Source organism: Pongo abelii, chromosome 16, assembly GCF_028885655.2.
Source record: "Pongo abelii isolate AG06213 chromosome 16, NHGRI_mPonAbe1-v2.0_pri, whole genome shotgun sequence".
Lineage (NCBI taxonomy): Eukaryota > Metazoa > Chordata > Mammalia > Primates > Hominidae > Pongo > Pongo abelii.
In genome coordinates, this window is record NC_072001.2 from 78,854,058 (window position 1) to 78,874,539 (window position 20,482).

Below are 20,482 nucleotides of genomic sequence, written 5' to 3' on the forward strand. Positions count from 1 at the left end.
GGCGGATCACGAGTTCAGGAGTTCCAGACCAGCCTGGCCAACATGGTGAAACCATGACTCTACTAAAAACAAAAATTAGCCGGGCGCGGTGGCGGGCGCCTATACTCCTAGCTACTCGGGAGACTTAGGCAGGAAAATTGTTTGAACCCGGGAGGCGGAGGTTGCAGTGAGCCGAGATCGCGCCACTGCACTCCAGCCTGGGTGACAGAGCAAGACTCCGTCTCTAGAGAAAAAAAGAAAACCAGACAGATTAAAAAGTTGCACTTACAAAGCAGTTGGGGCATTTATTGACATTTAAACAAGGGAGGAGATCCTGAACACTAGTCTCGCTCAGTTTATAAAAACTTGAGGCCAAACTCTCTATCATCTGTACACAGCTTAACCACGGCCAGGAGCAAGAATTCGAGTTAAACGAATTGAACCAGTCCAACTACAAGACGGTAAAGGGAAACAGGGCGTGGGGATTTCCAGTTTTTCCTTTTACATTACAAAGTTTCCAACACAAGAAGCCAACAATACCCCAGTGCAGCACCAAGTTACTTCCCACTGTTTCCCAAGGCACAGTCAATTAATAATCAATAGTCCAAGTTATAAGAACATTTCCTGGAAAACAAGGACGCACCTCCAGTGGCTCTATGCATGGCCTGCCACTGAACCTACGACCGACCGTCTGATACGCTTGAGGAGAGCACCCTCATAGAATCTCCAGCACCAGGCCTCAGTTTTCCCATCTGTAAAAGACAGCCATGCAAAGTGGGAGATCCGCTAGGCTTCCAGATCGAAGTCATCGCGCTCCTCATTGTACTCCAGCACGTGCCGCTTGATCTTGGACGAGTCCACCCAAGTGACAAAGTCCTCCATGCTGCGCGTGACAAGGAAGGCGGGGTCGGTAACCACGTCAGGGCCCACGCGTACGTGCCCTTGCTCCACAAAGGCCACGGCAGCCTGAAGGTGCTGCGCCATGCGCAGCTTGAGGAGCACGGTGGGAAGGCGGCGGCGGCAGAAGGACGAGGCCGTGACGAAGTCGCAGAGCTCCAGCGAACCGCGCGTGGGCACCAAGCCGAGAGCATACAGCTTGTCCAGCAGCGCGGCCGAAGCGCGCACGCGGAACTGGTCGCGTTCGGGCAGGTCGCGCAGGCGCCGCGCCAGCTCACGCACGGCACGGCTCAGCTGGTTGTAGCGCGTGTAGTCCTCCCGCCGCTGCAGCCGGTAACGCCGCAGAACGCGCAGCTCGTGCAGGTTGTTGTCGGTGACCTCCCAGTTCAGAAAGTCCACCTGCTTCAGCAGCTTCTGCTCGTGGAATTTAAGCTTCCGCACCATGATGGCGGCAGCCGCAGCAGCAGGACACGAAACTGAGAGCGCGTTCTGGCGCCCGCGCGATTTCCGCCGCGGCGCACTAAGACCTGGACGGCCTGGGACCCTGGGCCAATGAAAGAAAGGCTTAAAGTCACGCCCTCACTTCCCATTGGCCAGGGTGGGACCACGCCTCTGCACTGGGATCTCGCGTTTCTTCTTTTCTTCGCGTTTGCGAGGGAGGGGGTAGAAGCATCGGAGTGGGGGTGGTTGGGAGCGAGTGCCTAGGCGGCTCCGCGCGCTTCTTAGTAGCCAAGACTGTATCCCTTTCTGCGGCAATCATTTCCTCCTAGACTTCTGTCCTTTGGGGACTTTCAGAGTCTCCCCCGCAAGAGCTGAAGAGGCCATTTCTGGGGAAGAGGGGTGACTGCGGCTTGTTGATTGGGTTTACTGTGCTAACTTCCACTGGGCTCCTGCCATGCCGTGGGGGAGCTTGCCGGAGCCGGCTCTCCTGGGGCTGACCTGGTAGTCCCCGCCGCCCGCCAACGTCAGGTCCTTCACCTGGCAGGCAGAGCGATCTCTCATTGTCAAGTTGAGATGGGTGGCACCGAATCCATGAAATACTGATTGCTTGGCTGCTTCCTAGGCCCACAGAAAAGGGATCTATAAGGGAGCCGCCTGGAAATCCATATTATTAACTAAAGTGTCAGATGATTCATAAAACCCAGCAAGTTTGAGAAACTTGGACTGTAAGTACAAGTCCAAACCCTTTAGTCTGTGCTCAAATGAATTATCCCGACATGAATTTCTGGCCACCAAGCACTGAGTTAACAAATTTAATGCTGTTTCCGCTAGTTGCATCTGTAAGTTACATCTGAGTGTAGCGCTGCAGACCTAACCCCTTTTTGTCCAGGCATTTGACGCCACCTAGCTTCTCACTGATCATTTTTGTTTTGTATGCTTTTCATTGTCTTTTACAATACAATATTTGGGGGTCGGGCGCGGTGGCACATGCCTGTAATTCCAGCATTTTGGGAGGCTGAGGTGGGAGGATCATTTGAGGCCAGGAGTTCAAGACCAACCTAGGCAAAAAAAAAAAAAAAAAAGAATAAAGCAAAAAGAAGCGAGATCCCGCCTCTGTAAAAAATCTTAAAGAATTAGCCAGGCACGGTGGTGCGCGCCTGTAGTCTTGACTACCTTGGAGGGTGAGGGGGAAGGATCATTTGAGCCCAGGACTTGTAGGCTGCAGTGAGCTACAATGGTGCCACAAGAATTAGCCAGGCATGGTGGTGCATGCCTGTAGTCCTGACTGCCTGGAAGGCTTAGGGGGAAGGATCATTTGAGCCCAGGACTTGTAGGCTGCAGTGAGCTACAATGGTGCCACTGCACCCCAGCTTGCACAACAGAGCCAGACCCTGTCTCAAAAAAAAAATATATATATATAATATTCGATATCTGGAAAATAATATACATAATATGTAAATTATAAAGTATAATAAATACTCATGAACTTAGCCAGTTTAAGAAAACATCACCAGGCTAGGCATGGTGGCTCATGCCTGTAATCCCAACACTGGGAGGCCAAGGTGGGAGGATCACTGGAGGCCAGGAGTTCAAGACCAGCCTGGGCAACATAGTAAGACTCAGTCCCTATGGACAAAAAAAAAATTAGCCAGGCATCGTGGCAGCACCTATAGTCCCAGCTACTGGTGGAGGTTTCAGGGTAAGAGGGGGGAGGATCCCTTGAAGCCGGAAGTTCAAGGATGCAGTGAGCCATGATCACACCACTGCACTCCAGCTTGGGCAACAGAACAAGATCCTGTCTCTAAAACAAACAGAAAGCTAATACAGATCGTTTGCTTTTTTTAATCTAATTGATTTTTTTTTTTTTTTGGAGATGGAGTCTTGCTCTGTCGCCCAGGCTGGAGTGCAGTGGTGTGATCTTGGCTTACTGCAACCTCTGCCTCCTGGGTTCAAGCTATTCTCCTGCCTCAGCCTCCTGAGTAGCTGGGACTACAGGCACCTGCCACCACACCTGGCTATTTTTTTGTATTTTTAGTAGAGACGGGGTTTCACCATGTTAGCCAGGATGGTCTCCATCTCCTGACCTTGTGATCCACCCACCTTGGCCTCCCAAAGTGCTGGGATTACAGGCATGAGACACTGCACCCGGCCCCAGAGTAGGTCTTATTGAGAAGGTGATATTTTATAGGGGTTAAGCCATGTGTGGATATCTAGCGGGAGAACATTTCAGGAAGAGGAAACAGTGGAAATGCCTTAAGGCAGGAATGTGCCTGGCATGTCAGAAGAGTAAGAAAGCTATCTTGGCTGGAGCAGAGTGGGCAAAGAGGAGAGGAAGAGATTAAAGAGCTTGTAGTCCCTTGAAAAGACTTTGGCTTTTATGTTGAGAGGCAGATACTTCGGGGTTTTGAGCAAAGGATTGACACTTATGTTTTTTGTTTGTTTTTGTTTTTGAGATAGGGTCTCACACTGTTGCCCAGGCTGGAGTGCAGTGGTACGACCAGGGCTCACTGCAGCCTCAACCTTCCAGCCTCAAGCAATCCTCTTGAATAGCTGGGACTACAGGCACATGCCACCATGCCCAGCTAATTTTTATTTTTTATTTTATTATTATTATTTGAGACAGAGTCTTGCCCAGGCTGGAGTGCAATGGCGCGATGTCAGCTCACTGCAACCTCCGCCTCCCAGGTTCAAGCGATTATCCCTGCCTCAGCCTCTCAAGTAGCTGGGATTACAGGCGCCTGCCACCACGCCTGGCTAATTTTTGTATTGTTAGTAGAGACGGGGTTTTGCCATGTTGGCTAGGCTGGTCTCGAACTTCTGACCTCAGGTGATCCACCCAAAAATGCCGGGCCTCCCAGAGTGCTGGGATTATAGATGTGAGCCACTGCACCCGGCTGCTAATTTTTAAATTTTTTATAGAGATGGGGTCTCACTATGTTGTCATGGCTGGTCTTGAACTCCTGGGCTCAAGCGATCCTGCTACCTCAGGCTCCCAAAGTGCTGGGATTACAAGCATAAGCCACCATGCCCGGCTCAGAAATTCAATTTTGGACATTTTGGGTTGGAGGCATCCATTAGACTTCTGAGGGGAGATGTCAAGGAGAAATAGATACATGAGTTAGGAGTTTTTTAAAAAAGGGCTGGAGATTTAAAAAATTGGGCATTACTAGAATGAGTGATATTTGAAGTCATTAGGCTGGATGAGATCATCAAAGGAGTGCCTATGGATACAAAAGACAAGAGGACAACTCTACTGTGGTTACTCTAATGTTAAGAATTATTGGAGGCTTGCTGGGCGCTGTGACTCACGCCTGTAATCCCAGCACTTTGGGAGGCTGAGGCAGGCGGATCACGAGGTCAGGAGATCGAGACCAGCCTGGTTAACACGGTGAAATCCCATCTCTACTAAAAATACAAAAAATTAGCCAGGCGTGGTGGTGGGCACCTGTAATCCCAGCTACTTGGGAGGCTGAGGCAGGAGAATTGCTTGAACCTGGGAGGCGGAGGTTGCAGTGAGCCGAGATGGCACCACTGTACTCCAGCCTGGGCGACAGAGCAAGACTCTGTCTCAAAAAAGAAAAAAAAAAAGAATTATTGGAAAGAAGAGGATGAACCAGTGAGGTAGAAGGAATACCAGGAGAGTATGTTCTTTCCAATGCAAATGAAGAAAGTGTATCCAGGAGGAAGAAGTGATCAACCAGGTCAAATGCTACCAAAAGGCTAAATAAGAGAAGGACTGAGAATAACCATTAGGGTCCAGCAACACCAAGGCTATTGATGACCTTGACAAGAATAGTTCAGTGGAGTGTGGGAGTAAAAGATTGGCTAGAGGGATTTAAAGAGAGAACAGGAGAAAAAAAATTGGAAGCACTTAGTATAGATAGCTATTTCAAGGAATTTTGCTGCAAAGGTGAGCAGAGGAATGGGGCAATAGCTGGTGGGGAAAGTGGAGTCAAAAAAAATTTTGAGATGGAGTCTTGCTCCGTCACTAGGCTGGAGTGCAGTGGCAGGCGCAATCTCGGCTCACTGCAACCTTTGCTTCCCGGGTTCAAGCGATTCTCCTGCCTCAGCCTCCTGAGTAGCTGAGACTACAGGCACACGCCACTATGCCTAGCTAATTTTTGTATTTTTAATAGAGACGGGGTTTCACCATGTTGCCCAGGATGGTCTCGACCTCTTGACCTCGTGATCCGCCCACCTCAGCCTCCCAAAGTGCTGGGATTACAGGCATAAGCCACCATGCCCGGCCTCAAAAAAAATTCTTTTTTAACATGTGGGTTGATACTTCACTCAATAGCTGCAGCTTATTGGTTGCTTTCCCAGTCTATTCTACCTCCAAAAGCGCTCCCTGCCCTATGTCAGGCCCTCATCATCTTTTGTCTGCATTCCTACAGTAATAGTCCAGTGTGTCCTGCAGGCTGCCACCAGCAGAGTCAGCCTGAAAACCACTGAGCACAGTTCTTCTCCCTTGCTGTTTCCTTTCCTAAAGGATGAAAATTGGATGCCTGGATGAGGGATGGATGCTGTTTCCTGTGTAAGAATCAGGGTCCCAGCAGGAAAGACAGAACACACCCCCGTGAGAATAACGTGAGAGGCTGGGGGTGGTGGCTTACGCTTGTAATCCCAGCACTTTGAGAGGTCGAGGCAGAAGGACTGCTTGAGCCCAGGAGTTTGAGATCAGCCTGGGCAACATAGTGAAAAGCCCCCTATACAAAAATACAAAAGTTGGCTGGGTGTGGTGGCAGGTGCCTGTAGTTTCAGCTACTTGGGAGGCTGAGGTGGGAGGATCACCTGAGCCCAGGGAGGTTGAAGCTGCGGTGAGCTGTGATTGTGCCACTGTATTCCAGCCTGGGCAACAGAGTGAGACCCTGTCTCAAAAAAAAAAAAAAAAAAAAAACAGAAAAGAAAAAAAGAATAATGTGAGACTTGACTAAAGGGACTGTTTCCATAGGAATGGGCAGGGTATAGGGAGATCACAAGGGTTAGTGCAGTTTCCTGAGACTGCTAACATGGCCTGTTTCCCCTAGGACTGAAGAAGGTCCCTGGAGGGGAGGGAATGGGAAGATACAGGTTCTGGAAATCTCAGTGAGGCTGAAGAGTGAGTTCCTCCCAAGAACCTGGAAATAAGAGTGGCTCCTGAGAGTTACAAAAAACCCACCTGGAACACATGTGGGAGTAAATCCAAAATGGCTGGTCTGTAAATGTGTGACTGAGTGTTTGGGAACCAACTAAAGGCTGTCAAGGGTGGTGGCTGAGGACGCCTCGGGGAGGTTGGGCTGGAGGGGGACCCTATTGGGTGAACAGAAATCCCAATTGTATTAAGTAAACTAATAAAGGTAAAGCGTTTACTGTAGTGTCCAGCACTCAGCAAGCACTAAGGAAGTAGATGCTTTTTTTTTCTTTTTTTTTTTTTGTGAGACAGGGTCTTGATCTGTTCCCCAGGCTGGAGTATAATGACATATACAATGGCACCATCTTGGCTCACTGCAGCCTCTGACTCCTGGCCACCTCACCTGGCTGATGCTATTTTTTTTTTTTTTTTTTTTTTTTTTTTTTTGAGATGGGAGTCTTGCTCTGTCGCCAGGCTAGAGTGCAGTGGCACAATCTCGGCTCACTGCAACCTCTGCCTCCCGGGTTCAAGCAGTTCTTCTACCTCAGCCTCCCGAGTAGCTGGGATTACAGGCATGCGCCATCACGCCCAGCTAATTTTTTGTGTTTTTAGTAGAGATAGGGTTTCGCCATGTTGGCCAAGCTGGTCTCGAACTCCTGAGCTCAAGTGATCCACCTGCCTTGGCCTCCCAAAGTGCTGGGATTACAGGTGTGAGCCACTGCACCCGGCCCTGATGCTATTGTTAAACTTAGTTTGGAGAAAGGCTATATGGACAGAAGATAGATCACAGGGAAGGGGGGTCCTAAAAGCACGTGGGGAAAACGTATATTCTGTCTTAGAGATGCTAGGACGAACTGTCTTTAGAATGAAGGCTGCCCCATGACAGGAAACAAGGTTTTAAGGTTACTTGACTGAGAGACTCATCATACCTTTTCCCCTCTTGGGGGTTCCAGACTCACTGAGCTAACTTTCTGGTTAACTGGGCTTCCCAAGGGGTAGCCCAAACTGCCTTGACCTATTGATGCAGAAATTCAGTTCTGCTTGACAGTTTTATTTCTCTGTGCAAATTAATACCTAGCCTTCTGGGGTTTGTACATAGGCCTTTATTCTGGTCAAATGCCAGACCTGCAAAGGGAGTCGGATCCACTCACTGAACCAGTGAAACTGGGTTTTGGAGCCAGAGGTCTGGGAACCATGTCCCTCAAAACAGCCAAAGGTATCCATCTTTAGCAGAAATACCTTGTACCAGTTAATCTGCAATAAGTGAGTAGGGAGAGAATGAAGGGAAGATCTAGCTAGACAGGGTAGACAAGACTCCAGGGTATAGCCAGGAAAGGGAGTCCTCCTGAAGCCTTTGCCTCATCTTAGGCACCTCCTCCTTCAGGAAGCTTTCCTTGATCCTTGCTCTACCTAGGCTGGGGTAGGTACCCTCATGTGCACTTTTCATGGCACTAACTAGTCACACTGGGCAGGGAGCATTTGTCTACTTGTCACAACACATCTGAGCTTTTGGAAAATAAGGATAATGTCTTATTTGTCTTTGTAGCTCAGGTGCCTGGTGCAGAGTAGGTACTCAGTTAATGTTTCTTGAGTGCATGACTTGGCTGAATGAATGACTGAGACAGAATGGATTGATTTAAAGACAAGAGAGGGTGGACTGTAAGCCCCCCAGGATAGGAACCCCGACTGCCTTGTGGTGTACTCCACAGTGCCCAGCACAGTGCTTAGCAAAGTCAATGCCCAAACTGTTGCAGATATGCTGACCGAGGGTCAGATGCCACTTGCCTCTTCTCGAAGATTCTCTACCTGACCACTTCTCTCCTTGCTGCCGCTGGCTAGGACAGAACATCCAGTCCCCGCTGCCCTACTAAGCAACACGGAACCGGGTGGCACCTAGACTTGTTCCCTGTCGCTGCAGATGTAGGGTAGTGTCTTTCCCTCCTTCCAAGCTGGTCGCCCAGGGTAGGGTCGCCCTGTCTGGCTAGGGTGCTGCACCCGCAGCTCTCGGTATCTTAGGTCAGAAGCCTGGAACGCGCAGGCCGTTTCTGCTCCTCCGGAAAACAATCTCTGAGCTGCGCCACGACCCGTCCCTGCGGAGCAGGAGTGAGGAATGGGAAGGTGGGAAGGCGAGTCCGTGACTCTGCTCCCCAACCCCAGCTGGCGCGGCTTTCCACGCACCCCGCCCCGATCTCCCGATCCTGGCTCTGGCGCGGTGCTCCTTGCAGCCCCACGCTTTGCAAACTTTCGGAGTTTTACTCCATTTGCGTCACGGAAAAGGCAGGAGGATGACGGAGTCCAGGAAGCGAGGCAGCGGCAGCTGGCAAGCTCCCCCGCCGGGCGCTCCAACCACGGGGGCGTGAGGTGTCTCCCGGCGAGGGCGGACAGGCGGAGGGAGAGGAGGGGAGGTGGCGGTCCCAGGGACCAGCCCCGGAGGCTCTCGGGCCGCCTCGTTCCCGGGTCGTTTCCTCCCTCTCGCCTCCCGGACTGAGCGCCAGCGAGCAAGGGCGCTGGCCAGCTGGGAAGCCGCGCGGAGGAGTAGGCGGGGGCTCGGCTGCAGCGCCCCGGGCCCGCGGGAGGGCGGAGCTGGCCGTCAGTGCCCCGCCGGGACGCACGGAAGTGCAGCGGAGTTTGCCCGATTCTTCAGCCTGCTTCCCCCTCCCTCCTCCCTCTCCCCACCCCTCACCTCCCCTTTGGCGATCCTCTCCTTCCTCAGGACGCCACCTCCCGGAATCGCCTTTTTGTTTTGGAGCTGCCTTCTCGCTGGCGGAGCGGAGGGTCTGAGAGCGCCGGGGAAGGCAGGCTAGGGGCGCAGCCCGCGCCCCCAACTGGCCGGGCCCCGCGGGGCGGAGAGGAGGACGGACGGACAGACGGCTGGCCGCGCCATCCGCTCGCCGGAGCTCACTCTCCAAACTCCAAACTGTTGAGTGTGTGCGTGCACGCGAGGGTGGTGATCGGGGGTCGTAAGTCCCGGGTGAGGAACCGGTTTCTGCTGGGGTTACCTTTGGACGGGGTTCCTGGGATTCAGAGCAGGGTCAGCGTCAGGCTCAGAAACTGCTGAGGAATTAGGCAAACAAAAGAGACCACTCAGCGAGTGGCCAGAAGTCGCCCGACAGCCTCGTCGCGCCCCCTCCTTCCTCCGGGGTTGGGGCTGGCCACTTCTGGGGCGGGGAGAGGGCGCCCGAGCCGGCGGGGGCTCCGGCTGCGCCGCCGGGGTCGAAGAGTTGGCGGCCTGTTGTGTAAGCCTCAGTCCTTGTTTTCCCGGCCTGGCTCGTTGTGAAGCCGGACACATCCACCCTTGGACTCGATTCAGGCGGCTGCTGCTTTTCTCCTTGCCCCTCTTGGATTTTCCGGATTTTTGAAAACCCAGTGGCCCAGGAGCAAGAGGAAGAAGGAGGAAGGGGCAGATCTGCAGAGGAATGTGAGAGCCTCCCAAAGCGAGAGCCGCCAAAAGAATCTGGGAGCCAGAGGGACGGCCGAGCCCTGCCCGGGTTTCTGGAATGGTGGTTTCAGAGTGAGTCTCTTCTATTTTAGAACGTTGTTCCAGTGGAAAGTGTCGAATTTTTCCCCTCGCAGGGCAGATTTCTCCAGGTCACTTGACTTTTCTTCTGGGAGTAGGAGTTAGGAGAGACTCCCCTCTAACCCCCCAGAGGCTGCTAAGGGAGGAGGAGACTGTGGACATGAGCCCTCCCTGCTCACAAGCATATGCCCGGAGACCTGATAGGGCAGTTTCTGGGCCATGGACATTGCTTTGAAGAGCAGGAGACTGGACAGCATCTGTGGGTGCTGAGACCCCACCTTAGGACCTGAGAGATTGAACTGTGTAAGCGCCATTCAGCTGTGAGTGCATTCTTGGACTGCCTTGTGAGCATCCCCGGTCTGGGCAGGACCCTCTCCTTCCCATCTTTCTATACCACCCAGCCCAGCCATGGCACTGAAAGGCCGAGCCCTCTATGACTTTCACAGTGAGAACAAGGAGGAAATCAGCATCCAGCAGGATGAGGACCTGGTCATCTTTAGCGAGACCTCACTGGATGGCTGGCTGCAGGGCCAGAACAGCCGTGGGGAGACAGGGCTCTTTCCTGCCTCTTACGTGGAGATCCTCCGTTCTGGCATCAGCACCAACCATGCTGACTACTCCAGCAGCCCTGCAGGCTCTCCAGGGGCCCAGGTGAGCTTGTACAATAGCCCCAGTGTGGCCAGCCCAGCTAGGAGTGGTGGGGGCAGTGGCTTCCTCTCAAACCAGGGTAGCTTCGAGGAGGATGATGATGATGACTGGGATGACTGGGACGACGGATGCACAGTGGTGGAGGAGCCACGGGCTGGTGGGCTGGGCACCAACGGGCACCCTCCCCTCAACCTCTCCTACCCTGGTGCCTACCCCAGCCAGCACATGGCCTTCCGGCCCAAGCCACCACTGGAGCGGCAGGACAGCCTGGCATCTGCCAAGCGAGGCAGTGTTGTGGGCCGTAACCTCAACCGTTTCTCATGCTTTGTGCGTTCTGGAGTGGAGGCCTTCATCCTGGGTGATGTGCCCATGATGGCCAAGATCGCTGAGACATACTCCATTGAAATGGGCCCTCGTGGCCCCCAGTGGAAGGCCAACCCCCACCCATTTGCCTGCTCTGTGGAGGACCCCACAAAACAGACCAAGTTCAAGGGCATCAAAAGCTACATCTCCTACAAGCTCACACCCACCCATGCTGCCTCACCCGTCTACCGGCGCTACAAACACTTTGACTGGCTCTATAACCGCCTGCTACACAAGTTCACTGTCATCTCGGTGCCCCACCTGCCTGAGAAGCAGGCCACTGGCCGCTTCGAGGAGGACTTCATTGAAAAGCGGAAGCGGAGACTCATCCTCTGGATGGACCACATGACCAGCCATCCTGTGCTGTCCCAGTATGAAGGCTTCCAGCATTTCCTCAGCTGCCTGGATGACAAGCAGTGGAAGATGGGCAAACGCCGGGCGGAGAAGGATGAGATGGTGGGTGCCAGCTTCCTGCTCACCTTCCAGATCCCCACCGAGCACCAGGACCTGCAGGACGTGGAAGATCGCGTGGACACTTTCAAGGCCTTCAGTAAGAAGATGGATGACAGCGTCCTGCAGCTCAGCACTGTGGCATCAGAGCTGGTGCGTAAACATGTGGGGGGCTTCCGCAAGGAATTCCAGAAGCTGGGCAGTGCCTTCCAGGCCATCAGTCATTCCTTCCAGATGGACCCCCCCTTTTGCTCTGAGGCCCTCAACAGTGCCATTTCTCACACGGGCCGTACCTATGAAGCCATCGGGGAGATGTTTGCTGAGCAGCCCAAGAATGACCTCTTCCAGATGCTGGACACACTGTCTCTCTACCAGGGCCTGCTCTCCAACTTCCCTGACATCATCCACCTACAAAAAGGTAAGGCCCAGTGCAGGCAGGAAACTCATCCTGAGTCTGGCTCTCTGCTGGGCCCTGGGGAGATGGGGATGGCCTGGATAGAATGGAGCAACTTGTCTTTATTTCTCTGTCTCAATCATTCATTTAACAAATGTGTTGGGCTGGGCATGGTGGCTCACGCTTGTAATCTCAGCACTTTGGGAGGTTGAAGTAGGAGGATCACTTGGGCCCAGGAGGTTGAGGCTATAGTGAGCCTGATTGTGCCACTGCACTCCAGCCTGGGTGACAGAGTGAGACCCTGTCTCTAAAACAAACAAACAAACAAACAAACAAATGTGTTGAATATCAACTCTGTGTCTGTGGCAAATGTGCTTCTAGGTGCAGGGATATTGTTGTGCACAGGCCTGGTCTCTGTCCTCATGGAGCTTGATATTTACCTTCTTGTCAGTTCATTCATTTTCTCTGTTTGCATCTCGTTTACCCATCATGCATGGTGTCATGCTGGGTTCTGAGAACACATAGATGACCAGGCCCCAGGCCTTGCCCTTGAGGAGCCGGTAGGCCCTTGGGAGACACAGACCCAACCCAGATAACAAGAGCTCAGAGTGGGGGCCTGTCTTCTGCCCCTTGCAAGTTCACCTCCCCACCTTTGCAGTTTTGGAAACTACTCTCACCACTGTGTATTCTCTCTATGAGCATCTTGTCTGTGTGCAGGAAGATCCCTGTCCCCATTTTGCAGATGAAGGAGCTAGTGTCCACAGAAGAGTGGTTGCACAGCTTGTGGCCCGGCTGGGACTGTCCCTTCCTCCTGCCACCTCCCCAAGGACACGTCCATGTTGGCCACTTCCCAAGCCTAGCCATGTTTTCAGTTCTCATGACCCCCTCTGTGGGGGAGGGACAGGATGGGCCTCTGCCTGTTACTGCTGGAGCTGTCAAGGAACTGCCAGGGAAATGACTCATCCTGGGTCACACAGGGGCACTCTGGCTGGGCCAGGGGTGCGGAATCAGGGGTCCAGGCCACTGTCCACATGGCCTATCCAACTCCTGCTTCCCAAGCCTGGCTTCTCTTCTTGCCTGAGGAGAGAGCCAGTGGCTGCCCCAGCAGGTGTCTGAGTCCTGGGCACAGCTGGGAGGGCAGATGTCAGGAGAGAGGTGTGATCCTCCCTGGGGCTGCTTGGTAACTCGTCTGCAGGGCGTGGAGCTGGCTCCCTGGCCCCTGGGCCCTGAGGTCAGGCCTGGCTTGGTGGGGAGTTTGACTCTGGGTGGGGCCAGGAGGCAGACCTCTGGACTGAGCCTGGGGAACAGGAAACATGTCACCCACCACCACCAGGGAGGGCCTGGGGTAAGCTGGCCTTGCTTTCCTTTACCAAGAGGTTGACTTCTATAACTTCTCCAGCTCCCAGCCTCCTTTCTCCCCTCACTATATCCTCTTCCTCTTCCTTTCTTTCTGGTTTTTTTTTTTTTTTTTTTTTTTTTTCTCATCTCTACCTTTCTTCCTCCTCCTCTGAACTCCAAGAAACACAAACCTGAGTGCTAGTCTTGGCTCTGCCGCTAGATTGCTGTGCGTCCCTGGGGAGTGCCTTTGCCCCCCCGGGCCTTAGTTTCCTGATCTGTAAAACAAGGGAAGGCCATCAGGCCTTCAAGGGAGTGGGTGGGAAGGGACTCCTGGGGAGGGTCTGGCTCAGAAGCAGAATGACACCTTAGCTCTGGCTCTGAGCACTGGGGCAGGAGTAGGGCATGGGAGGTGGCCAGGCCTGCTGGCAGCCCACTAGGGCAGGTGTCTTCCTGAGCAGAAGTGGGAAGGCTGGTTCAACCAGCTCCTTAGATGGCTTGTTCCTGTGCATGCAGCAGGAGGGGGAACACAATGATTAAACAGATGCTCCCATGCAGTGGCTGGGGACCCCCCACCCAGAGCAGAGCTGAGGGCATTAGGGCAGCCCCACACCCAGGAAGGACACCAGGGCCTCCCAGGCTGCGGGGGAATCCAGACCAGCCTTTCTGAACCTGGGCAGAGAGACAGAGCTGAGATAGGCCATTTCTGAGTTTCTACTTGAGGTGTTTCTAAGAGTCAGAGGCCACTGTCCTCTGTGCTGATGCATTTGACCTGAAGCAGAGGCCAGTCCACTGCCTTCCTTCCCCGGGAGGACCCCTCCCAATGGGCCAAGCCCTCTCTGGCTTACTCTAAGTTCTGGGCTCTGCACTGCTCCTCCCAGGCCTGTGGTGTGGGGCAAGTTAGGGAGGGGATACTGAGGCAGAACTGGACAGGCTTTGGGGACCACAGCCCAATGGGAGTGATAAGGAGGGGGTCCTATGCTGGCCTTAGGGGTGGAGCCCTTCTCAAAGAAAAGAGAAGAACAGTTGGGTCAAGGGCCCCCAGGATTCTGTCCAGCCTGTCTGGACATCTGAATGGGTGGTGAGTGTGTGGGAGGAAGGACAGTGGAGGCCTAGGTGGGAGTCAGGAGACCAGGATTTGGACAAACTTTGCATCTGACATGACTTTGGGAGAGATTTCTCCCCTCAGTCTCTAGGTGAGTAAAATGGGACCCGAGGGTCTTCATTTCCTTAGGAGGGCTCCATGTCGTATGAAACTTACATTAAACAAATTTGTATGCTTTTCAAAAAAAATAATAAAATGAAATAAAATGGGACATAAACCCTGGCTGGAGCTGAGAGGAGCCTGGTCTTCCCATGGGCCTAGTCCCTGTAGCCCAAGCCAGGGGTCTCCTAAGAGAAGGGTAACCATATAATTAACCAGGGCAGTTTGGGGCATGAAAGGGGGCCCTAGCAATAGTGATCCCGGGACAACAAGGGGAAAGTGACTGTCCAGGGCAAGCTGGGACATATGGCCCCCCAACTTGACAGCCAGCAAGAGCGGGGTTGGTCCTAAGGCTCATGACAGGTCAGGAGGGCGATGTGGTCACCTCCGTTTTACAGACGAGGTGCAGCGATGCAGATGAGCCTCAGAGCAGGAGCTGGAGCCCAGTGTGTCTGGCTCCGCAGCCCAGGCTGTTTCCACTGTGCCCTCCAGATGGAGGAGGGGATCCCCAGGGATGGAGAGCTGAACCAGAAGGGGAAAGAGGAGGGAGGAAGGCTTGGGTGCTCCTTCACTGGTCCCATGGGCTAGAGATAGGCCCAGGACCACAGAGCTTCCATGGAGGGGCCACAGGGACAGCGTGGCCAAGGCAAAGTGGCCACTGTAGGGACAAGTTCTTGCCTCGGGGACAGGTGGGTTCAGCCTCTGGATTCTGAGCCATCATCTAGCCTTCCCTCTACCGCTCATCCTGTAATCTCAGCACTTTGGGAGGCCGAAGTGGGCGGATCACAGGAGTTCGAGACCAGCCTGGCTAACATAGTGAAACCCCGTCTCTACTAAAAATACAAAAAGATAGCCAGGCATGGTGGTGGGTGCCTGTAATCCCAGCTACTTGGGAGGCTGAGGCAGGAGAATTGCTTGAACCCAGGAGGTGGAGGTTGCAGTGAGCCGAGATCAAGCCACTGCACTCCAGCCTGGGCAACAGAACAAGACTCCATCTCAAAAAAAAAAAAAAGAAAAGAAAAGCAGTTTTCAAGCCATAGCATGTAGCATCTGGAGCTCCTGTTCTATCTCAGGTGCGCTCCTTTGTACTGTGTACATATTAGTTCAGTTAAGCCTCAACTATACTATAGGGCGGGTACTATTATTATCCCATTTTACAGATGTGGAAACTCCTTAAAGCACTATACCGTGTGAGAGCTTGTCAACAGCATCACATCTAGTGCAACCTGTCCCACTGGGCAGTGGGGAGACCTGGAGCCCAGGCAAGAGCAGTGGCTTGCTGGAGAGGACACAGCTAGGACTAGGACTCAGACCTCCTGCTCCCTTCTGCCCCCAACCTGGGGTGGATGTTAACTGTCTCCAAGAGGCAGGGGCAAGATGGATTGAGGTGGGAGCTTAGGGAATATCCCTGGGACTCTGCAGCTGGTGGGCTCCAACCCTCCTTTCTGCATTTTTGGGACCCAGCCTGTAAGAGGAGTGCTGAGGCAGGAGGTCCCCCTGGATCCTCAGCTCTCAGGTTAAGTCTTAAGTAGAATGTAGTGGGGATGCTGGACAGGCCTGAGCCCTGACTCCCAGCCTGTGGGGTGGGGTGCATTAGCATTAGCTGGTCCTGGCCCCAGAGCTGAGTCACAGGGTGGAGGGGTAACGGAGAACAGGGTGGGGCCTCTGTTTCCCCCCGACCTCTGTGGCCTTTGCTCCCCATCCCTGGCCTCCTGCCTGTCTGCGGATACCTAACCATTGCAATGGGTTCATTCTTACTCTTTGGGCTCCTCATCAGCAAAAGAGTCCTTTCCTTCCTCCAAGGCCATGGACAGGAAAAATCTATAGATGCACTTCCACTGTGCCAACTTTCTCAGGCAGGTGGAATCCAGGCTAGTTCAGTATCTCCCCTTTAGCTGGGTTCCTTCTGTGGAAGTTTAACTCCAGTTTCTTCATCCTGCTGTTTTCTACCTTTCTTCTTACGGTTCTTCCTACTCCTTGGGACCTTCTTGAATCCGTGTGTCCAATGTCTGGGGGCCCCACACATATGCCTGAAGGACCTGGCATGGGTTCCCTGCAACAGAAGTGGTGTCCAACCCCCAGCTGTGGAGGACCAGGCAGGAAAGAGGCTGGGAGTCCTGGGCAAGTTCCTGCCCCTCAGGGCCTTGGCCTCTGTACAGTAGTAGGGTGGAGGTGGAATTGAGGGTTGGACACCTGATCTTTTGGGCCTTTCCAGCTCTGAAGTCTCTTACTGGGTCCTATCCTGGGCCTTGGGGTGATCCCCCTTCTGCTGCCCAGGGCTGGGCTGTTGAGATGGTGTAGGAGGTGGTCCAGGGAAGATGGCAGAAGGACTGAGTGGGCTGGGAGCTGGAGACTGCAGATTACTTTTGGGTGCTGTGTGAGCAGCCCTGGAGACTCTGAACTTGAGTCTGTTTGCCTGAAATGCTACTATTAGCCGATTAGCCATGCACTTGTCAACTAACATGGATGTTGCCCCTTCTAAAGGCATCCAGAGTTATTCCCAGCATGTAGAGCCCTGGGTCTGATATACAGTAAGTGCTCAATGAATGCATTTAGAATGCACTGGACAATTGGAGCCAGGGAGTGAAGAGAATATCATCTAGATGGCCCTCAAGAGCCCTCCTTAAAGGAGAAGTGGGAAAGCGTGGATATTGAGCATGCTATCTGTGTGTAGTGGGTGCGTTTGAAGTGCTCAGGGGTGTGCTGTCCTCTATGCCAACCCTTCCCCGCTCCTAATCTTCTTTGTATGGTGGATTCTCTGCAGCCCTCGGCGACTGAGTGCCAGGCACAGGCAAACTTCCTTCTCTTCCCAGCAACTGTCCCCACTGGCTTAAAGGCAGAATTAGTCAAGTCCCTTTTAATTCAGAACTGAAATTCATTCACCAACTGCTTGTTCATTCATTCAGATTCTTCTAAATTGGGTCCTCTGCCCAGGTTCCTCTCCACCCCCCATCTGTCACCTGGTTATTATACAACCTCCTCGAGTTCCCTGGGGGCTGGGATGAGGAGAGAACAGGGCGTGCATGTCTGGGAGATACACCAGGTGGCCTTTGAAGAGTTGTTTTAGAATCAGCAGTGTGATGGGGGTGGGGGTGGGGAGCCAGGGCACAGGTGACATGGGGGAGGCATTCTGTCAGGGGACCTGGGAGAGGCTCCAGTGTAGAAGTGGCACCTGATCGGGGCCATGAATTATGAATAGGAATCCAGGGGGCAGAGGTAGGAAGGTAGGAAAGAGCCAGATGAGTTTGATGAACATGGGGGTCAGTGTGGAACGCGTGCAGGGGCCAACTCCCAGATGTGAGGGCCCCCCAGGCCAGGCAGATTGGTGTGGACCTTGATCTGTAGGTAGTGGAGAGCCAGGAAAGGTACCCAGCTTGGGAGACCTCTTTAGATGCTGCAGAGAACCTGTCAGAGGCTGGGGCGGAGGGCAGGGAGACGTGGCGGGGGGGGTGTTGTAGCAGTCCCTGGGGTGTTGTAGCAGTCCAGTGAGGGACAGGGTTGAATCAGTTCAGCAGGCCTATATCAGGATCTGCTGTGGGCCAGGCCTTGTTCTGGGTACCAGGGACACAGAGAGGTTGAGGACAGGCTCTATCCTCATTGACTTCATAGTCCATCAAGCAGGGCTGTGACTGGTCACATGTGGGCTACTGGTGGCGCTGCAAATTTGGAGGGAAGATGATGTGCTTGGTTTAGGAGGTGCTGAGGGTGACGGCTTGGGTAATGTCCTGGCAGAGACACCCAGGTGGCTGGAATGTGGGTCTGGGGCTCAGGAGTGAGGTCCAAGTTGAGCTGATGAGGGTGCTGTCTGCCCTGAAGGGTACAGGGAGCACATGGAGATCAGAGCCCTCACACGCTGTCCTCTGCTCTGCCTATGCCAGGCGCCTTCGCCAAGGTGAAGGAGAGCCAACGCATGAGTGACGAGGGCCGCATGGCGCAGGACGAGGCAGATGGCATTCGCAGGCGCTGCCGCGTGGTGGGTTTCGCCCTGCAGGCCGAGATGAACCACTTCCACCAGCGCCGTGAGCTCGACTTCAAGCACATGATGCAGAACTACCTGCGCCAGCAGATCCTCTTCTACCAGCGGGTGGGCCAGCAGCTGGAGAAGACCCTGCGCATGTATGACAACCTCTGACCGCATGTGCCTGGGCCCCCTCCTTCCCCTGGGCCTGGTCACTGCAGTGTACCCCACTTTCCCGACCTCCCTATACCAGCAGTGGCTGGGGGAGGGGTCAGCAGTGGGGGAGATAAGCGGCCTGTCCTGCCTCCTGGGAGAAGGAGCTTTCAAGGAGTCATGGGTACCCCTGGGAAATTCCCCACTCCTTAGAAGTGGGGCACAGCAGGGGTGAGAATGGAGTCAGGAGCCCTCGAGGCCAAGGCCTGGGCTGCCAGTCAGTCAGTGAAGGTCAGGCCAGGGTCTCAGCCTCCCCTAGAGCCTATTTTGCTTGCTCACCTGGCCACTGCTGCCTTATCCATTCAGCAGACACCGAGGCCTGCTGCACCCCTGGGTCAGACGCTGGGCACCCAGGGCTGTGACATGCCTGCTCTTCAGGAGTCCTCAGTGAAGGTCAGGGTCAGACACAGACAGAGTCAATGCAGTATGACTGATGGTTAAGTGAGGGATTTCTGGAAGCTCATAGAAGGGACCACAGCATTCCACTGGTCAGGGGAGACTCCATAGAGTAGGCAACATTCGGGCAGTGTTTTGAAGAATGACAAGGGCCTGCCAGGCAGTACATGGGGGAGAAGGACTTTCAGGGGAGAGGAACAGCATGGGCAAAGTTATGGAGGCATGTAAACATCTCCCTCTTCTCTCCCTTACTTTCCAAGCAAGTTAGGTGCGCTTTCCATGGGGATTCTGGCCTGTGTGGTAGGAAGGGATCTCCCTTGCTCCCATGTTGCTGGCTGTCCGTACATCACCCTGTCCCCTGCAGGAGGGGGCTACAGGCCATCTCCCTCCTGTAGGCCTCTGACTCCCCTCCACTTTTGGGCCCTCAGCTTATCTCAGGTAGGGGACCATTGCAGCATCCTCCCCTCCTCGGGCTCAAGGTGCTGAGGTATAAGCCCTGGGCCCCAGATCCCTGGTGACACCTTCCTGGAGAAGACTCTCAAAAGTGACTGTATATTTGAGTTCACCAGCAATAACTCCCCACACTCGAAGCAGGTCCAAACCCAGGATCCCAGGGTCCTTGGGCTCCGTGGCACTGTCTTCCCCACATCCTTCTTGTTGCACAATGGGAAACCTAAGAGGAAAAAGACAGGGGCCTGCCTGCCCACCCATGCGAGGGATTCCATGCCCACCTGCCCTCTGCCTGCCTCACTGGAATGTGGGCCCCTGCTCCCAGTCAGGTTGTGCTGTCTCTGACCTATGTTTACATCCCCGAGGGGTTTCTGCCTCCTCCCTGCCCGGGTCAGGGTGTGGTCCAGCAGCTTGTTGTGGGGTGCTGACCTGTGTCACCACTGCCCTCCTTGCCCCCGGGGGGGTCATGGTCTCCTCCTGGATGCTGCTGCTTGAATCTTTTTTCTTGATAAACCTTTTACAATTAAGATAACACAAGCATGACTTTTTCTGTTTGGATCCCAGAAAGGCGGAGGGCAGGAGAAGGATAGAGCCCTAATTGCTCCTGAGAGCCATTGGGTGAGATTCTGAGGTCATCGTGGGCACAAATTTACCACAGAACCTCAAAAGTTCGGGGGAGGGCTGTGCTGGTGGAAGGTGCCAGCAGGCAGGAGGAGTTAGAGGCGGCTGTGGACCCCCGGGTGGATCCATCCCTCCCTAGAATGCACTCTTGTCTCTAAAACAGGTGGAGTGCCTCCCAGGGGACTGGCTGTACTGCCTTGTGATCTGGAGCTGAGGGTTGTATGAGGAAGGGACAGGACGCTGTGCCCTAGGACAATTTAATAGATGGTGGCTCCTCTCCCCAAGGAGCCATGCCCTGGCCTTGCCCTTGAAAAGCCCTAGTCCAGGGGAGGGAAGTGGGGGACTCAGAAGCTGTGTCTCTTCCCCAAGCTGTCCTGGGTACCCAGCCCTGCAGAGGCTCCCACATTGGAAACTGAAGAGGACGCTGGCTATGCCCTTGAGGTTGCCCTGGTCAGGATGAGCGGACCTTGCTCTTGGATCTGTTCATCCACAGAGGAGTGGAGGGT

General features: G+C 53.9%; 2 protein-coding genes across 2 annotated transcripts; one reads left to right on the forward strand and one right to left on the reverse strand.

Moving 5' to 3' along the window:
* Positions 1–258: 258 nt before the first annotated feature.
* On the reverse strand, positions 259–10,086 carry IMP3 (IMP U3 small nucleolar ribonucleoprotein 3). The gene is made up of 2 exons (XM_002825695.5): positions 9,111–10,086; positions 259–2,375 (listed from the first exon to the last, which is right to left on the reverse strand). The coding sequence occupies exon 2, from the start codon at positions 1,318–1,320 to the stop codon at positions 766–768; it is 555 nt and encodes a 184-aa protein (XP_002825741.1). The 5' UTR covers positions 1,321–2,375; positions 9,111–10,086; the 3' UTR covers positions 259–765.
* On the forward strand, positions 9,132–19,892 carry SNX33 (sorting nexin 33). Its single transcript, XM_002825693.6, has 2 exons — positions 9,132–11,823; positions 18,217–19,892. Exons 1-2 carry the CDS (start codon positions 10,353–10,355, stop codon positions 18,468–18,470), a joined length of 1,725 nt encoding a protein of 574 aa, XP_002825739.1. The 5' UTR covers positions 9,132–10,352; the 3' UTR covers positions 18,471–19,892.
* The last annotated feature ends 590 nt before the right edge of the window (positions 19,893–20,482 follow it).